The following is a 20,000-nucleotide window of genomic DNA, read 5'->3' as shown; positions in this document are numbered from 1 at the left end:
ACACACACACACACACACCCCTTTCCAACATGTACACGACATGAAGAGTCTCCATGTCTCATCCCCTCAGACCCTACTCTCAAGGGTCTTCTGCATGGCGTCTATCCTATTAGGCCTAATCTGCATATGTTGTGAGGGTGTAATCTCTTGTAATCATATGTAATGGTATATAGGCCAGGTGCTATGCATACCACTGATCCTGTTAATGAGTGTGAACGCGAGACTGTGGATCCTCTTTGGAGGGGGTGGCAAAGGGTAATAGAAAATGCAGAATTTTATATCAATCTAACTCACAGCAGTAGGTTTGTATCTTTGTGTGTGTGTATGTGTGTGTGTGTGTTTCAGGGGATTATTGGAGGGTAATGGAAACATTCAGGTTTTTATCAGAATCAGACACACAGCAGTGTGTGGGTGTGTGTGTGTGTGCGCGTGTGATATGTGTAATTACTCTGTCATTCTGTGATTATCTATTACTGGCCCCTCAGCTGCTCAGGCCCCCAATAGTCCAATTAAATCAGGCACCCAGAGGGGCACCTCACTAGGTTTGAGTTTAGGACCATGTGTTTAAGGGAGTGCTTTCATGCCTGTCTAGCAGTGTCAGTGTGTGCGTGCATGCGTGTGTGTGTGTGTATCTGTGTGTGTGTATGTGTGTGAGTGAGCGCTTGCGTGCGTGCGTGGGTGGTGTGGGGGTGTAGGTTTGAGTGTCTGAAAGGCAAAAGTACAGGGACTAGGAGTTTAAATTGCATGTGCTGGTACAACAGGTGATGCATTCATTAGATTTGTGTAGAATTATTTGTCTGTTGGGATAGTTTTATTAAAAGAGCATTCCTTAATTCTTCACAAGAGGTTGACATATTTCTCTAAAATACACCATTCAATTCCAAAATGAGGGGATAGAATATTGGGGATTACCTATATTGCATGATGATATGTTCAGCACAGTAAACATGTAGAGGAGAGGAGATGAAGTTTGGTTACAAAACGCTATATCTCTGTTTTTAAAAACATTAAAATGTCAGGCTATTTAATTGTGTATTTCAGGTAATATCAATCAACTTGCAGTTGTGTCGTTATGATGGAGTAAAGATAAATCAAATAACAATACCCAATTACAGTTCTACTGAAATTACTTGGAAAATAAAATAGTGGATATAGCGTTTTGGAACCAAACTCTTCAGATGTAGGCCTACTTCTATATAATCAGGTTAGATATTTAATGAACTATATGTTCAAGTGGAGTTGAGCAGTTTGTCCATCAGGACGCCAACTTAGAAATAGGAGGGCTTCAGTGATGAAGGGCTTAAATGCTGGACGTCTCTTTACATTGTGGTCAGTGGTAGAGACTGAAGGAGAGTATGTGCGTGCCTCCACACGCAGCCTGGGCCAGCTGAGCTTCCTCCCCTGCTCTAGCTGAGCTCTGACAGGCTGGACAGCGACTCGCATTAGTATTGCTCACACTGATGCACATCCACACATCCACAATCTGGTCTGCTCATTCATTCATTCATGTACATGTTTGAGCATTGCACACACACAAACACACACACACACACACACACACACACACACACACACACACACACACACACACATGTGTGTGCACGCCTATCTACAGTACATTCAAAGCCTTATACATAACTGCTCTGTAACCTTCCTGGGACTGAAGTATGAACCTGAATAACCAAAGAGTATTGATGGCAGTGATAACAACACCTTTATCATGAGATGATTGCCTAGAGTGGTCATTTTATGAACACGATGGGGGCAGGATTGAGGCGGACTCACTCAATCATGGTGTCGCCACGCTTGGCTTGGCCCGGTGTGTGTCTTTCAACCCTAATGAGTCCCCCGCTCAAGGTCACCGCAGCCTGGCCACTGGGGGTCCCCTGAGATCCACCGCCACTTTCAGCTCAATGGGCCAGGCCATGCATCACGCATGCAAAACACGGAGGCAGCCACGCACACACTCACACACACACTCACACACACACACACACACTCACACACACACACACACACACACACGCATGCATGCATGCGTGAACACTGACAGACGCACTGACACACTCATGCATATGCACCAACACATAAATGTATGTGGATGTGAACATAACTAGAAGCACACACACACACACACACACACACAAAATACGTGAATAGCACTGTATTCATGTACAGTATCCATGGTCTCATCACACACACTACCACTACACTCAGTGATAGTGTGAGAAAGACCTGAGAAAATAGCCGGGGGTGTGTGGGGGTGGGTTGGGTGGGCTGGGTGGAGGTGAGCTTCATGAAGGGAAGGCAGGTTGTGTGTGTGTGTCTTTGTGTGTGTGTGTGTGTGTGCTTCATGTCCCTGACCCGGATGAGGGGCCTCTCTAGTTTCCCGTTGGGCTAATGGAGCTACTCAAGCATCTGCCATTTACAGCTCCGTCCCAGGGGTGGGTGTGTGTGAGTGGGTGTGTAGGTCTGTATGGGTGTGTGTGTGTGTGTGTGTGTGTGTGTGAGTGGATGTGTTGATGGGTGGAGGGGTTCTGGTGTGTGTGATTTGACATGGTATTGTGTGACACGCCCCATCTAAATTGAGTGACCTCACAGTGGGGCTTGCTAGTCTCAGAGGGCTATGTATGTGTCTGTATATATGAGCCTGCATTGGTTCCTGGAACCCTTCTGCTGAGCAGCTGACAGCAGGGACAAAACAAAGGAGAAAGAGAGAAAAACATGCCCCCCAGCATCACAGTGGAGCTCCATTATCTAAACAATACCATGCTTCACTGTGTAGCAAATCTTACTGAGTTCACAATCACAAGCACATACAGTATATAGATGTATGAAGCCACTATGGTTGTCTAAAAGCAAGTGGGTAACTGATTTCAGCCTCACCACTGTGATGGTCATTGCTCTGTAATGCCCATGTAGTGCTTTGGTGGTAACTGGAGCTGAACACATATGAAATCACAGCACACTCATTGAGGTTGAGAGGTTTTTGTTCGCTTGGCTGCCACAGACACACAGCATTGAGAGATCATTCAGCAGAGCTGTCTGGAGATGTTTGGTCACATCTTTTCCAACAGGCAAACTAGAACCAAATGACGTGAGACCGGGCCTGTTCCCTCATACTGTTTGAAAATGTTAGTGTGTTATGAGACAGATTGTTATTTGAGATACTACACAGGCCAATGTCACCCAGTCTATAAACAATCTCCATACATATAGCCCATATTGATTTTGTAACAATGACCCTACAATGTTGATTGCCTCGATCACGCTATACTTATACAATAAGCAGACTACTGTTATGCAATAGTTAAACGTCAATTATATAAGAAGCTGTCTTCCTCCGTGTACACATCAGTGACTGATGTCGGATGACTGCACTTGGGGAGGGAAGATCACTGCTCACTTTGTGAAAGTTTGCTCACTTTGTGACAGTGGAGACTGTAGCACTGTAACAGCAACTGCCATATATTACTGCAAACAAATGTCATGTTTTAACTATGTAAATAGAATTATCATTCTCACAACTGATATGACAATTAGTAGGAAACGAGATTCTGCTGTAGACATCACATCTGATCAAAATGGCTTCCATCCAAGCATATAGTTCACTTCCAGTAACACTGTTGTTGAAATGTTGCATATAACGTAGGCCTACCTACATTCACTCAGTCATGGCATCTGTGCATTTCTATTAACAGAATAGACCTCCTGTGCATCAAAACAGAAACGGAAACAAACGATGACAAGTAAGCCAACCAGTGAGACAAAAAGGAAGTGAACCAGTGGTAAAGTGAGTTAGTGAACAAGCCAGACAGCTGTGCAACAGTGAGTCAGTAGGACAGTTGGCCAACAGGCCAGACAGACTGTCCGGAATCCTGTGATAAGAGCCAGCCAGCAGACCAGTACAACAGCCCAGTTTCCAGGGAACCCTTGAGGCCGTTGGACAGTAAGTCACAGGTACAGACTAACCGACAGTAGAGAGAAACAGCCTCATCTTCTCGAGCTCATGCCCAGCTGCTGTGTGGACATATGCTGATTGCTTTCTGATCAAACATGCAGTAGCTTCATAGTGGTTCCCTTTATGAATGGGGTGGTGTGGCCGTTTTTCCCCTACTTTTGAATATTTCAACAGCTGTATTGATAATGTCATCATGCTTTTTGACTCCAGCCTACTTTTCAGAGGGAGAAGCTTTCCATTCTCGCTGCAGCCCAAAAAGAGGAAGTGAGTTATCCTTTCAGGGTGCCCAATTTGGATTGGTGGAAAATCCCCTTTGGCCTATTTCAGGACTTCAGTGTTATCACTTTAATTTTGCCCTCTCTCTCCCTCTCTCTCTCTCTCTCTCTGGAGTGAATATAGGCCAGTGTGGTTGCATCTGAGACGGTGGCGTCTCTAAGCTCTCAGTGGGAGCCATGCTGCTGAGCTGACCTGTCTAGATGGTTTTTCCTCTGAATATTTCATTCTTGGGTGCTGCTCCCTGCCTGCCTGCCTGCCTGTCTGCCCACATGGCTGGCTAGCTTGGCAGGCTGCTACTGTGGAGTGCATCACGCTGGAGCTCTTAGTTATCCCGCCTCAGTGTTTGCGTGCTGATCAATCCTCAGCTTCGAGGAAGAGATACCAGCCTAGAGCTAGGCTGTGTTTTGCTCTCTCTGTGTATCTGTGTGTGTGTGTGTGTGTGTGAAAGAGCGTGTGTGTGTGTGTGTGTGTGTGTGTGTGTGTGTGTGTGTGTCTGTAGTCAGGATCCTGGTGAAGAAGAGATCAGTGCTTCCCTGCTGAGAAAGACGCACACACAGACATCGACATAGACTCACACACACACAGACTCACACGCACACACACACACACACACACACACACACACACACACACACACACACACACACACACACACACAAAAGCACAGTCTACAGTCTCTGCTTCTCTCCCAGACTTTGTCAGTGGGTTTATTCCTACTCTTGTGCAGGGCTTGCCTTACAGAATCTCATTAGTTATACTACCACGGATTCTATTACAGTGTTTCCCCCAAAGCAGGGATATGGATATGGACCATTTTTTTTTGTATGTTGATCTCAAGGGGCCATGTCAACCCATTCCATAACCACTCATTTCATGTATAGCGCCACCTAGTTAAACACAAAAAAGTAAAAATTAGGTGTTGTAATCGCAGGTATCTGTGACCTAACATAGTCAAAACTGCACGAAATTGGAAGTGTAGGATGACACCCTCTGAATACACGCCAAGTTTCGTGGAATTCCGTTCATGGGGGGCCACACAATAAATTAATTTATGTTACTATACACCAACTGGCCTGTAGGTGGCCGGAGACAGTTTTCTGTGAATATCTCGAGAACCGTAGGGCCTAGGAGGTCCACCTTTTTTTTGTATGTTGGTCTTAAGGGGGCATGTCAACCCATCCCATTACCACTTATTTCATGTATAGCGCCACCTAGTTAAAAATTAAAAAGCAAAAAATTAGGTGTTTTCATCACAATATCTCTGGCTGACATGGTCAAAACTGCACGAAATTGAAAGTGTAGGATCATTATGACACCCTCCGAATGCATGCCAAGTTTTGTGAACTTTCGTTCACGGGGGGCCTTACAATAAAATAATTTATGTGTACATTTAGTACACCACACCGTACACCAACAAGGATTCCCGGGACACTGAAAGACCGGGGTACACGAAACTTGGTGGGCATGTAACCCCACATGGATAGCATGGAACCATCGTTTTTCGTTTTTGATCTGTAGCCCCCCCCCCCCGCTGTACTGGACCCCCGAAAGGAGGGTAGGGCAGACACAGTTTTCTGTGAATATCTTGAGAACCGTAGGGCCTAGGATGACCAATTTTTTGCGTATGTTTGCCTCCAGGGGTCATGTAAACCCATTCCATATGCACACATGTGCATAAACAGATACACACGCACACACATACATTCACAGTAATCCTACGTATGACACATACTCACACAGTAGACATATATACGCATGCATGCACATGCCCACACACACAGGCACATAAACAGGCAAACACACAAACACATGCACATGCACGCACACCCACACACACCCACACACATAAACATAAACGTGTACACGCACACATGCACACAATTCAAGAATTTCTCAGAATTATGAACAGGCAAGATGGGGGTGGGGTTGTATAAAATGAACTTTACATGTGAAATCTATGAACTAATCATGTTTTAGTACTTGTTGTCTAGCAGATACCAGTTAGAATTGAGTGTGGCTAATGCAATTTAGTGAGACCGTTAGAATCATATAGGCCTTTCAGCGTGATTTATTTTTGTGGAAAAAATGTGCTGGACTGGGCGGCGGTCATATTTTGTACCGCTCTGGGGTACATCTCGTTTCTGTCTGCATACTTATCATTATGGGGGTTTAGAGGACTTTTTGCTTACATACAGCGTGTCTCCTATTGTTACACTTGCCTGTCCTCATTGCTCATTCTATAAGCTCTCTCTCCTCCTCTCTCTCATCTTCTCCTCTCTCTCATTTATCTACATTAACCACGACAGCCTATAACCAAGCCTTGCTCTTCCCATCTCGTCCCCCACCCTCTCTCTCTCAATTTGTCTATCCATCTCTGTCCATCCATCTCCCACCTTCCTTCAATCTCTTTCTTCCCCCCTCTTGCTTCACTCCTCTCCAGTTCTGTTCTCGTGTCACATACGATGTTCAAGCCTCTGTCTGTGTACTTGCTTGCCAGCTGCTGCAGCATGTAGGCTAGCATGAGTGGGTGTTGAATTAGCTATGGCTGTAGTGATTGGGCAGGCCTGCCTGTCAGTCTGTATTTTAGTGTTGGTTCGAAGCTATGTATTTTATGTGGATTTAGTTTATGTTAGCATACATATATTTTAACCAGTGTAAACAGGCTACGTGCCATGCACATCATACCCTGATGCCTGCTAGCCTGTGGGCAGGATTGGGAGGCTCATCCCCCCTGACTCTCCGCACCTGTCCACCTGCATTAAGGGCCCCTTTCATCTGTAGTCCACTCTGGGTTTCTGGTGTGTTTGGGGCCTGATTCTGTGGCTTTGGCCATAAGGCCAGTGTGGCGGTGGATAGTTTAGTTTGTTTTTAAATCTATTTTTGGTGGTTTATTAGATAAATGCACATGTAAATTGCATTGTCCTTCCCGTGAGTCATGTGTTCTGAGATAGTTTTGACTGATTTGGAGGTGTGACACTTTTGTGCAAGTGTGTGTGTGTGTGTGTGTGTGTGTGTGTGTGTGTGTGTGTGTGTAATTTAAATAGCATGTGTCTTTGAAGACGAAGATTACTGCACCTCCCTCTGGCTGTATGTGTTCTTTTGGAGGTCAAAAGAAAGGAAATGTCTCCTCTCATTACAAACAGATGTACAGATACACACACACACACACACACACACACACCAACAAAACATATACAAACATCCCACGCTGACAGAATAGGTATGCAGCTTCCTGTATGGTATGGTGTCTAAATCTCAGTCCAGATCTGTGCAGAAGTAGTGGTTGTCTGGGATCTAGCCTACTACTGTGCTGTTACAGTTTTTTACAATTGTTTACACACGTTTTCAAAACTCTGTGTCTATTTTTCAAAACTCCACACACAAAACCCACAATTGCTCACACAAAATGCAAAATGCCTCAAATCTCCAGCAAAATGACACACTACATTCAAAATGTCAAAAACACATGTTTAAATCAAACATTTGCCTCACATTACAAACACTTTTGTCAAAATATGACATTTTGGATACATCATATACACACTGTTGCTCAAAACCTAACGCTCTTCTGTCTTTCATAGGCTTTATGTATTTCATTACAAGAGTGAAAGTTACGGTACAGAGAGAAAAATAGTGATTTTTCGCAAATAATTTGCTGTTGCATATACAGTATTTAACAAGAACAAAGCAAAGCAAAATACAATGACCACCAGATGTACATGGAGTTCTGAAAAAGCTGATCTTGCCTACGTAAGACGGAAATGACTGACTACTATCAAATCACTTTGCTTTTTCCAAAGAAAAGTGTGTGTGTGTGTGTGTTTATGTGTGTGGGTGGGGGGGTTGTGTATGTATTCATAGGTCTATAGAAAAAATTATTGAGCTAATGGTAACTTGGGGAGACACAAAAATATAGTAAAAAAGACAAGTTTTACTGTACATAAAGTCGACTTTTTGTAGAACATTCCTTTCAAAATATCTGCATTGGTTCTGAACATTTCAACCGTATTGGATTTCAATCCATACCTACATAGAGAGTACAGTATGTCTACTCATAGGCCTATACTAAGGCAATGATTGGATGGTGTTCAGTAAAGTAATGAGTGTTTACACATGTGAAGAGAAAAAGTGAAGCACTGGTGATTTAGTGTGGCATTTTGATGGGTTGTGTTTAAAGAACGAAATCAAGTTACTTCCTGTTAGATTTTTGTGTGTTAGGTAGAAAATTGTGTGTGGTGTTTTGCAAAATGTGTTTTAGTCAATTGAAAACTGAGTCAAACACTGAGAATTAGTGTATGGTTTTGCAGATTTGGTGTCAGGTTATGATGTTTGGAGGACATGTTTAGAAAATTGTGTGACAAGCAAAGATTTAGTGTGTAAGCAGTTGAAAAAAACTGTAAGACCCATGGAGGAACAAGAATGGAATGGCTGCATGACACACACACTTTTGTAGTTCATACATTCTTTTATTGATTGTTTGGTCATTACCTTTTCACCCAGATTCTGTTATAAGCAGCTGAATGGGCAAAAATCTACTATTTCTGTGGGACTCACTGTGTGTGTGTGTGTGTGTGTGTGTGTGTGTGTGTGTGTGTGTGTGTGTATGTGTGTGTGTGTGTGTGTGTGCATGTGTGTGTGTGTGTGCATGTATGTGTGTGTGTGTGTGTGTGTGTAGCTTGCTTCATAGTGCTGTGGTGTGCGTGGTGGAGAGTGAAATGTGAACTGAGAATTGATTTAAGGCCTTTTGAAACTCAACCTGGTGAGCCTCACTCTGGTTGCAGGAGAGAGGGAAAAGGTTTCCATTTTGTGACCTGCATGTTAAACAGGCACTGGAGACCTTAACACTAGTTCCCTGTCCACAGTCTTCTCTACAGCGCTACCAGTCTGTGTGGAAGGCTTAGCCGTACCTTGTGCCATTTAGCATCACTAGCCTCAGGTTCCTTGTTTTGGACTCACTGAAACAGCTGTGGCTCGTTGACTGACTGACCCATATTGTCTCGGTAATTTTGTCAGTAGCCTGCAGATGCACTGACATGCAACCCACTAAACCACAGTCCACTGGTTGTGTGGTATGCTGTTTGGTGGTTAACCCTGAGATTGTGTTTATTTCAATACACTGCATGGGAAAAGCATACTGTTTTTTCACTTGCTAAATGTGTAAGTGTAAAATAAATAGCATGCATTCTGGTTGTTCACTTCTTCCATCTCTCAGCGTCTATTTTGGGTGTTTTGGGTGTGTGTGCAGTTTCATTTCTTTTAAATATATATATATATATATATTCCAGTGAGTGCAATTGTTAGGGTAGAGAGATTAATATGTCAGGGTGCAGGGACTGGCCCTGCAGCAACAATGCATGCATCTGCAGAGATGACTGTAGTTTGGAGTGTGTGTGTGTGTGTGTGTGAATATGTGTGCATATTCCTAAGGGTGAGTGTCTGAATGTGTGGATTCACACACACACACACACACACACACACTGAGTGCCAGTGTGTCTAGAAGGGTGGGTGTGGGAGCTCCATTTGCAGGCAGACAGCACTCCTTGCCTCACCTTCTCACTGCGTGTGGTTGTCATGGCAGCAAGAAGACCTCCACAGAATCCTTCACTGACTGCTGCAGATAATTCCCTCTCAGCGCGTGTGTGTGTGTGTGCCCGTTTGTATGAGTGGGTGTAAGCAACATCCCTGTACCTTTAAGAGTGACATGCCTAAAAAGAGATGCAGTATATCACATTTTTTACAATAAACAAAGCAATGACCTACCTCTTTAGATTAGCTGACACCTTCTGAATGTGTATGAAATGTTTTCTCAGTGGCCTGAAACAAAGAAATGTCTAAATGTTCGGAAGATTGCTGGGGGGGATTTCAGGTTCATGGTCTGGAAATGAAAGGCAGGCAATGCTGCCAATTGCACCTATATAGGATTATGTACTGCCTATGTGTATCTATATTTTTGTTTATTGGCTGTTGCTGCCCAAATGCAGTTTATGCATTGACGCAGTACTGAAACCTCAGCCCACAAATAGACATTGCTGTATAAGTTCCTGCTATGGCCTGCCTAATGCTCTCAGGTGTGAAACAGTTTGTACATGTGTGCATGTGTGTCTGTGCTGGTGTGTGTGCGTAAGTTTCTGCAAGCGGGCGTGTGTGTGCATGTATCTGTTTATTTGTGTGTGTGATATCAGTTTATGCTGAGGAGATCAGAAATGTTTGTTTATTACACCACACAGTGCAGGGAAACATTTTAGTGAAATATTATGTGTTCACAGCAGCAATAAAGGACAGGATAGAAAGCTGATAGTGTTACTATTTGGATACAGATATACTATATATATAACCTAACCCTAGCCAGATGAATTTCGCTCCGCCTAGCTCCACTCATCCATCGGGAACCGATCCATTGAAGTGTTGCTTCAGAAGGCTGGGCCTAATCAAAAAATGCTTGCATATGATTGAATAAGCCACTTGTCCGTCATCTATTGACGTGCTACTTCAACCACTCACATCGAAGCCAACCCGTGACGCTAATAACAGTGTCACAGTCGATTCTACGCTATGTCACATCTATGAAACTCCCGTCCTGCGTCCTGATTGGCTGAACCATAAAGTCGGTTGCAGAAATCACTCTCAATGGAAGAGGTCCCAGATGGATGTGAGTGAAGCTAGGCGGAGCTAAGCGGAACGAAATTCATCTGGCTAGGGTCAGGTTACTATATATAGGCTAATACATAGAATGTGTGATATTAAGGTGTCTGAGTTTTTAATGAACAGCTGCAGTTTTATGAATGGGGAAGTTACAGTATGTCTGTGTGTTCAGTCTATGTGTGTGAGAGTGTGTGAGTACGAAAGGAGACAGAGAGAGAGAGAGAGAGAGAGAGAGAGAGAGAGACAGTTAGAGAGAGAGAAGGTAAAAAAGTATGCATACGCATGAGCATGAGTGTATTTTGTGTGAGCATTATTGGCCAATTAATGGCAGTAGAGCATCTCACAGAAGGGCAAATCAAAAGTGGGCGTTGGTCCAGGGATCATCTCCTGTTGGTTAGTTCATGGTCGGAGAGGCGGGGACAGTTGCCAGGCAGCTCAGCTGGGGTCTTGGAACATTTGTGTGGTGTCCCACTCATTGCAGCGAATCTGGGTCAAGAAGATGTTCGGTTCTTTCATCCGATTGGTCCATTTTAGGCCACGCCCACTGTCTGGTAACAGGAAGCTAATGTGCCTGAGAGGGATTCTGAAATCTGTTCTTCTCTCTTTTTTCTCTCCCTCCATCTCTCTGAGCCTTTTTTCAGCAAACTATTTTTAAGCACAATGAATTTTTCAGAAGCCTCTTCCTCCTTTATGACACGGGCCAGTGGAAACCACTCAAGAAGTAAAAGACTTCCAGAATGCCCCTCTCAGCGATACAGCTGTCTGCAAATGTGGCTGTCCTAGCTGTAGCGTGCCTGCACAGCTTCTCTCCTTCTGTCAGTCTGTCTGTGTGTCTGTCAGCCTCTTTCTCTCTTTCTCTCTCTCGCTCTCTCTCTCCCTCTCACACTCTCTCACTGTCATGCACACATGCAGATCCCCCCCTCACACACACACACACACACACACACACACACATAGAGACACAAATAGACACACTCTGACATGCTAACCTACTGTGTCTGCTCATATGTGACCTATTTATTACCTGCTACTGTCTCCTCAGTGGGGCCTGCTCTGTTTGTTTTGAAACAGCACTACAGCAGTGATCAGTGCTCAGTCAGCCATCATGACAACCTGGTGTTCTGGTTCTTTGCCTCAGCGTCTGGAGTGTTTTGTCCATTAATCTGATGGTTAGCGCTACAGGCCTGTGTTAGAGGGCAGTGGATTGACAGCCATGTTAGAATACGCTGCCGAGGTGAGCTCCTCTTGGCAAAGTGCTGCCTCTCCTCTGGCTCAGCTGACTGGTCCTCTCCCCTGTTCTGGCCCTCACATCACCTCCCCTCCTCACCCTCTCTTGCCCTTCTCTCCTCTCCTGTGTCCTCCTCTCTGAGGCCTGTGCTTGCCTCTGGCTGCCCCTCCTCAGCTGCAGGAAGTCTGGCCTAGGGCCCCCTGCCCACCCGGGAGGAAGTGGATGGGAGGGGAGAGGAAGTGGAGGGGATGTGACTCCGCCTTGTGTGTGTGTGTGTGTGTGTGTGTCAGCACCTGTGGGTGTGACCCCACAAACCCAGTCATTTGTTGATGACTCTTTTTTTTTCACCCCATAAGCAAAGGCATTGCATTGGTGGGTGGTTTTGTACTGATATTGCCACTATGTTAAAGTGATTGTGTTTGTGTGTGTGTGTGTGTGTGTGTGTGTGTGTGTGTGTGTGTGTGTGTGAATGAGAAGCACTCTGGTAACTTGAATTGCCTGGTGTAAAGCAGAAGAACGCTGTGCGTTGGTCAGTTGAAATTGATACCGAATCTATTCCCCATCATCAAGCTCCTGTATTACCATAGCCAAGTACTGGAAGGAAATCTACTGAGCAGCAGATTCAGGATCATGTTTCCTCTTGAGTGTTCCTTCTGCCCTCCCTAACCTTAACCATTATCAGCTAAATGGGAAACTGTTCCTGGATCAGCACTTACAGGGTGCTTTCCATCTCCTTGTAGTCCCAGAGGAATCGTCAGAGGAATACCAGTCAACATCATCCTCACATTAGCTGAATGAGACAGCCATTACATGGCTGTTCTGGACCGCAAAAGACAATTACTTTATGATTGGACAGTGTGTGTAGTTCACAGTGGGTTGTGTGTGTATGAGTGTGTTTGTTGGTGTGTGTATTTGTGTATTGTGTACGTGCAATGTCAGAAGATCTCTGCTGTGTCACGAAAGGCCGATGAGAATCAGCTTGAGTAGGTGGCCCTCTCCGCTGATCGATCGCGCTCTCAGACAGATTGATTAATAATGTCTGGAATCAATGCACTTCCCTCCTTCAGTGCACCTTATTGAGCGTACATTTAAATACTACCTGTGTTTGGAATCTTACTCTACATACTCACACCCATCACACAGAGGCTCGACAAAAAGGAGGGACAGATATGTCTTTCACTTGGCCTGTGTATTGTGGTTGTGCATGTCATGTGTCTGTGTCTAGTGTCTCATCAATTTGTATCTTTTTTTAGTATAAGTAAGTATAAGTATATTTAAGTAAGTATATTTAAGTATATTTTTATGCTTTTAATCAGACAGGACAGTGGAGAATGACAGGAAGTGAGTGGGAGGGAGCGTGGGGGTGGGATCTGGAAAGGACCACGGGGCGGGAATCGAACCTGGGCCGCCAGCGTACGGTGCAGGTGCCCCAGCCAGTCGCGCACACGGCCAGGGCCATCAATTTGCATCTTTGTTGGTTGGTGTCAGTGAGAGCTGATGGTGTGGGAAGCTGTTAAAGAAGACAAGAGGCACGGCTAAATCGGACTCCCTTTTGTTTTTGGCTGAGCCTTTTGTCCCCATCGATTAGATTCTCCCTCAAGGTGTCTCCTGCCCAGCACTGTGTCAGGGGCTGTTGTCACAGTAGGATTGATTTATCAGTTAAGACTGAGAGAGCGGACTCTTCCTTCTCTGGGCTCGTCGTCGGAGTCATTAGGCTCCAGAAAAGAACTGGCTCTTACTTAATGTGTGTAGAGTTGTAGAGTGTGTGTGTGGAGTTGTGTGTATGAAGTGCTACTGCTATTACTGTAAGAAGTAGATCTGGGAAATACTTGTGCTATTTACTCTCCATTACTGTAGATAAGATATCCTTCTTGGTAGGAAGCATGGCTTAGGCAGCTGTGGTTATTAGGCCAAGAATTACGTATAACATAAATGCATACATGCAGCATGACCATAGACTTCTGTTGATAATATGGTGGAAGTTTCACCCTTATCAACCCAGATGCCATTATTAATTAGATTAATTTAGAGTATGGGAAACAAGTAGGCTAATTACAGGGCCAACATTAGGGTGAATAGGTTGTTGTCTCAGAGCATCATTGTGCTGCCACCATGCTAAGAGATAAGAGAGAGAAAGAGAGAGAGTTTGTGTGTGTGTGTGTGTGTGTGTGTGTGTGTGAAACTAAAAGTCTCTAACATTTAATCATAATTTAATCATGTTGCTTGCTCAATGACATTTTCAGGAGATTCACTCCTGGGCAGTTGATAATTCAGTGTATAAACTCTTCTAGGAGAGTGGATTGGTAGAAGGGTCTTACTTATGTGCCTGTGGTTTTGTGTGTTTTACAGATTTGTCAAAGAACCGCTTCACAGAGATCCCTCCTGAGGTGTGTCTGTTCGCTCCGCTAGAGGCTCTGAACCTCTACCACAACTGCATCAAATGCATCCCGGAGGCCATCGTCAACCTACAGATGCTCACCTACCTGAACATCAGGTACAGCCCACTGTGTTTGTGTGTGTGCGTCTGTGTGTGTGTGCGTCTGTGTGTGTGTGTGTGTGTGTGTGTGTGTCTGTGTGTGTGTGTGTGTCTGTGTGTGTGGATATCAGTGCATGTGGATATATCTGACTTTGCTTATTCGTTCACCCACCTTCAGCCTGTGTTGAAAAGCACTCTAACCAGATTTTCTCTATTGGGTTTCCTATGAAAATCACCACTTACTGCAATGACCACTTAACAAGATGAGTCATGTCATGTGCATTTCTGCCCGCCACGTGTACAACTAGAGCAGTGGGCACATAGCTGGCTATTCATAGATTGGTGAGCGTTTCTTTCTGTTGATACAATTGTCTCAAAACATGAGGTGGACACCCACTTGGGCATGTGAAGATCCTGTCCCTCCTCTTGAGTTACAGTCAGATTTTATTGAAGTATTTCCCTCTTTTCTTATATTTATGACAGGCATACTTAGCCAAATTAGCACATACATTAATACTGGAGGATTAGTCAGAGCTGGAGAATGAGTGATCATGTGTGTGTGTGTGAATTTGTGTTTGTGTGTACATTTCTGTGTGTGTGTTTGTTTGTGTGTTTGTATGTCTCTGTGTGTGTTTGTGTTTGTGTGTATGTGTGTGTGTGGGAGTGTGTGCATGCGAATGTGTGAGCGGAACAGATCTGGTCCAGTTTTGGCCATATGTCTCAGCCTGAAGGCTTCCTCTTTCATGCCGTGTGGAGTTTAAAGTCCAGTGGCACTTCCTCCTTCAAGAGACAAGATGCACACACACATACACACGCATGCATGCACACACACACACACGCACCCATGCATGCACGCACGCATGCACACACACACAAATTCACAAGTATACACACCCAGCCACTGTCAGAGCAATTATTCATAATTCATCCATGGTGATACACTGACTTTCTGCCCAGTATCACATGCATGGGGCTATTTTTTTTTTTTTACAAATTTGTTTATTTATCTAAAACTCGACGAGTTGTACACGAGTAAGAATAAAAAAAATCCCCTTTTGAGGGATTAGGTGATGGTTTATTATGATCTATTTGGGTGTAAATGTGCTCTCTAGTCTTCACTGTTCCGTCTGTGTGTAAGAATAGCAGCATGAGGTGCTGGGATGTATGGCCACTGGCAGTGTGTTGAGGCTTAGTCGTTGACCGGCTGATTGATGAGTGATTTGTGGTTTCCCAGTCGGAACCTCCTGTCCACATTGCCAAAGTACCTGTTCAACCTTCCGCTCCGGGTGCTGGTGGTCAGCAACAACAAGCTGGTGGCCATTCCCGAAGAGATCGGCAAAGCCAAAGACCTCATGGAACTGGTGAGTGTGTGTGTGTGTGTGTGTATTTACGTATGTGTGTGTTTGTGTGTGTGTGTGTGTATGTGAGTGAGTGACTGTGTGCAATTCGAGTGTTAAATTCATTCATTGACCTGCAAAGTAATGCTGTATGCACCCCCCCCCCCCCCCGGACATGAACTTTACTGATTACTGAGTCAGCACACAGAAGTGTGTGTGTGTGTATGTGTGTGTGTGCATGTGTGCATGTGTGCGTGTGTGTTTCCATTCTTGTGTCTTTGTGTGCTTTGTCATTTGTTCTCGATGCCATGATCTACAGTACACAGCAACTATAGTCTTCATTAGTTGAATGGTAATGTTGCTGACTATTTATTAAGGTTATCACATTATTGCATATCACACACAGCAATACAAAAATGTCTTGGTCAATTTAGAAGTTTCACAGTAGTAATACAATTGTCAGTTGTGTGACTGTGTGTTTGCTACCCCCTGCAGGACATAAGCTGTAATGAGATTCAGGTGCTGCCCTCTCAGATAGGGAAATTACTGGCCTTACGAGAACTCAACATCAGGAGGAACTGCCTTCAAGTGCTACCAGATGGTAACACACATACACACACACACACACACACACACACACACACACACACACACATGCACATTGACACAGACATAGCCCCGGTATAAGTCCCAACTAACAGGTCTTCTTCTCCTCACCTCCGTACCCAGAGCTGTCAGATCTTCCTCTCATCCGTCTGGACTTCTCCTGTAATAAGATCACAGAGATCCCCACGTCCTACAGGAAACTGAGGCAGCTTCAGCACATTATTCTCGACAATAACCCCATGCAGTCTCCACCCGCACAGGTGTGTGTGGGTGTGTGTGCACATGCTTACATGTGTGTGTGTGTGTTTGTGTGTGTGTGATCGTGAATGTGTGTACGTAAATGCATTGTATATTGCCTTTTTGACAACTGATGGAATCCATTGGCTGTATAACGCAGATGTAGAATCTGGACAGATTGCTGAATAAATGAGGACTAATACATCAGACATCCCTTGGTCAGCCTCTCTATCAAACATAGCTCTCTGGCTCCATCTAGAGGACTGCTTTGACCAGTGACTCTAGCAGGGAAGTTAAGAGTAGACAAATTGTTTAACAGTATACAACACAATAGCAATTAAGTGTTATGCACATATTTTAACAGAGGATGCTGGCTGTATGCAAGACAAATATTAAATTGTATAGGTTGATGGGTTGATGAATTACATCCCAACGTTGTCAGTTGATCCACTGACCACATGATCATTATTATGTTTGTTTGATATTGTTATTGTACGGTCGGTTTGATTTGTGCTTTATTTTAGCAACAGGATAAACAATGGTAATCATTACCCTGAATAGCCATTAGTCAATTCTCTGAGATTTTGGTCTGGACCATATCAGTTCATTTTCGATTTCCAATGGGCGTTACCAAAGGTAGTTGGTACATTAACCTTTTACCACTTTCTGTCAGAAGTACAACAAACACATATTTCGTGTCAATGAACCCTGTCATGCAGTTGTTTGCTCTTTTAAAGAAAATCTATGGTCCAAGTCATTCAATACAGACATGACTAGCTAGCATTTGGTTGTTTACCAAAGTGCTCCAAAATGAACAATTGTGATAGACCCAGCAGGTTTTGGTTGGAGAGAAGTTTTGGTTTTGGAAAGAGTCTAGATACAGTATATACCAGAACTAATGCAATGAGTTCTCAGATTTGTCTGGTTCACAAGCTAGGTAATCATGATAAACGTGTTTGAAGTTTGTGAAGTCTTGGCCACTAGAGGCACTTTGGGCACAGAGCTGCAAAACAGCCAGTTGACTTCTGCCTCTGTCTGGTCCTTGCAGATCTGCCTGAAGGGCAAAGTTCACATCTTTAAGTATCTGAACATCCAGGCATGTCGCACGGACAAGAAGCCAGACTCCCTCGACCTGCCCTCCCTCGGGAAACGCTGCCTACCTCCACCTTTAACAGACAGGTACGCTCCACATGGTAGAAGGGCTTCTGTCACCTTTAAAATGACATGATGTAGCAAATTTGACCTCAAAGCATACTGCCAGTAACTTACCCTTGTTGTTACTTTTCAATAAACTGTGTACCCCTTCGCCATAATTTTTAACATCTGATAAACAGTACTTTCATGGAACACCAGGTTGGCATTTGAGAATGTGATGTTTGTTCTTCAATGGGATGGTCTCCAGACAGACCTGCTGAGAAAATTCAGATCTACTAACAGGTTTGTCTGGGTTCACCCAGACTAATCGGACTCCCCAGTGCATAGAAAAGTGACTCTGGATCTCTGCCTGTGTGTGTGCAGCATGGAGGATTTTTACCCCAGTAAGAACCACGGCCCTGACTCAGGAATTGGCAGCGACAACGGGGACAAGAGGCTCTCCACCACAGAGGTACACAAACCCATACACAAACACACACATACGCACACTCTCACAGTCAGTACACATGAGATGTGGAAACATTTTAGAACTACACACACACACACACACACACACACACACACACACACACACACACACACAAGCATACACATAAGCTGAGACATGTGGAGAAACACAAAAATAACACAAACACTTATAAAATACAGATTCAACCACACACACTCACAGAGAGTGAGAGTTATCTGCATTTAGATGCAATTAGATGCATTATTAATACAACAACCAGTATTACTCCACCCTAATGCACTAGACACCTGGACATACAGTATTACCCAGAGGACATATAGCAGACATAGACGCCAGTAGAGTCCTGTGTCTGACTTTGTGTCTGACTCTCTTCTCTGTCCACTCTTCTCCATCCCTCCATCCTGTCCTGCTCTCCTGCCCCCTCCACTGCGCGCTCACAGTAACACGCCAGTCATCAGCACGCGTACATTCTCTCTCACTCCTTCACTTGCGACAGAAGTCATTGGCATTGTCCCTCCAGCATAACCCTGGTTAGCATTGCTTACACTTCTCTCCTCTCTCTCTCCCTTTCTCTCTCTGGTCCCCCCCTTTTCCTTGTTTCTCTCTCCCCTCCTCTTCCCTCGTTCCTCTGTGCGGGTGTGGGTGCGGGTGTGCGTATGTGTGACAGCCCTCGGACGACGACACTGTCAGTCTGCACTCGCAGGTGTCCGAGACAGCAAGGGAGCACGGCAGGGCGGATACACACTCTCTACTAGTCAAGCTGGACTGTGGCAAAGGTGTGTATGTGTGTGTGTGTGTGTGTGTGTGTGTGTGTGTGTGTGTGTGTGTGTGTGTGTGTGTGTGTGTGTGTGAGAGATAGAGAGAGAGAGGACTTGCTAGTGAGAGACAGAGAGTACATTTCTGAATTTTGGTGAGAGATAGAGAGAGATCTTGAAAATCACTTAAGTACAATCATAATGTGTTGTATGTCTGTAAATTGTGTGTGTGTGTGTGTGTGTGTGTGTGTGTGTGTGTGTTTATGTGTTTTCTCAACACAGTAGCAGATCAGGACCCTTATGACTTCATTGACCCAAACCAGGAGGAGGAGGCAGCCTTGTCGGAGGGAGATGTACAACAGAGCACCTCCTTTGTCTCCTGCATAAAAGTAACCCTTCACTCAAACCCCCCAACACACACACACACACACACACACACACACACACACACACACACACACACACACTTACGTACTTTCTATTTCAGCTAGTAGAGCATAACTAATCATGGGTTCCACAAATTCCAGGGGTCCTTCAATCATTTACAAGTTTGTGAATTTGAGAAATATAGTTCAAGGCCTTTGCAAGTTTTTGAAAACATCTATAAATTGACAGGTCATAAAGTGCTTGAATTTATATATTTTGTGTTAGGAAATGCAAGAGGCTGTACAATCACAGTAAGAAGTGAAAATGAAAAATGTTTGCTTTATTTTACAGCTTTGCCAAAAGTGTGATACAAAATTACAAACTGACTGTAAAGCAGTGCATTTGATTTCAATATGGTCGTCTAAACTGGGTGAATGGAAAGTGTTAATAGTTTCAGATAATAGTTAGTGTTTTAGAGAGAGAGGTTGTTCA

At 44.3% G+C, this 20,000-nt stretch overlaps 1 protein-coding gene across 4 annotated transcripts in view; it reads left to right on the top strand.

The window, feature by feature from the left end:
- lrch2 (leucine-rich repeats and calponin homology (CH) domain containing 2) overlaps positions 1-20,000 on the top strand; it is a 74,143-nt gene that overhangs the window by 14,747 nt on the left and 39,396 nt on the right. For 3 of the 4 annotated variants that reach the window (XM_076274779.1, XM_076274778.1, XM_076274776.1), the window contains exons 2-9: positions 14,457-14,601; positions 15,818-15,944; positions 16,416-16,521; positions 16,650-16,786; positions 17,812-17,942; positions 18,282-18,369; positions 19,055-19,163; positions 19,425-19,531. In XM_076274779.1, coding sequence (XP_076130894.1) covers positions 14,457-14,601; positions 15,818-15,944; positions 16,416-16,521; positions 16,650-16,786; positions 17,812-17,942; positions 18,282-18,369; positions 19,055-19,163; positions 19,425-19,531 — 950 coding nt within the window. The remainder of the gene's footprint in view (positions 1-14,456; positions 14,602-15,817; positions 15,945-16,415; positions 16,522-16,649; positions 16,787-17,811; positions 17,943-18,281; positions 18,370-19,054; positions 19,164-19,424; positions 19,532-20,000) is intronic. The other variant, XM_076274777.1, reaches the window with a different exon arrangement.

This window comes from Alosa pseudoharengus, unplaced genomic scaffold, assembly GCF_046254945.1.
Source record: "Alosa pseudoharengus isolate Yale_2024_CS ecotype anadromous, Long Island Sound unplaced genomic scaffold, YU_APseudo_1.1 YU_APseudo_1.1_scf_8, whole genome shotgun sequence".
NCBI lineage: Eukaryota > Metazoa > Chordata > Actinopteri > Clupeiformes > Clupeidae > Alosa > Alosa pseudoharengus.
This window is presented reverse-complemented; position numbering and strand designations above follow the sequence as displayed.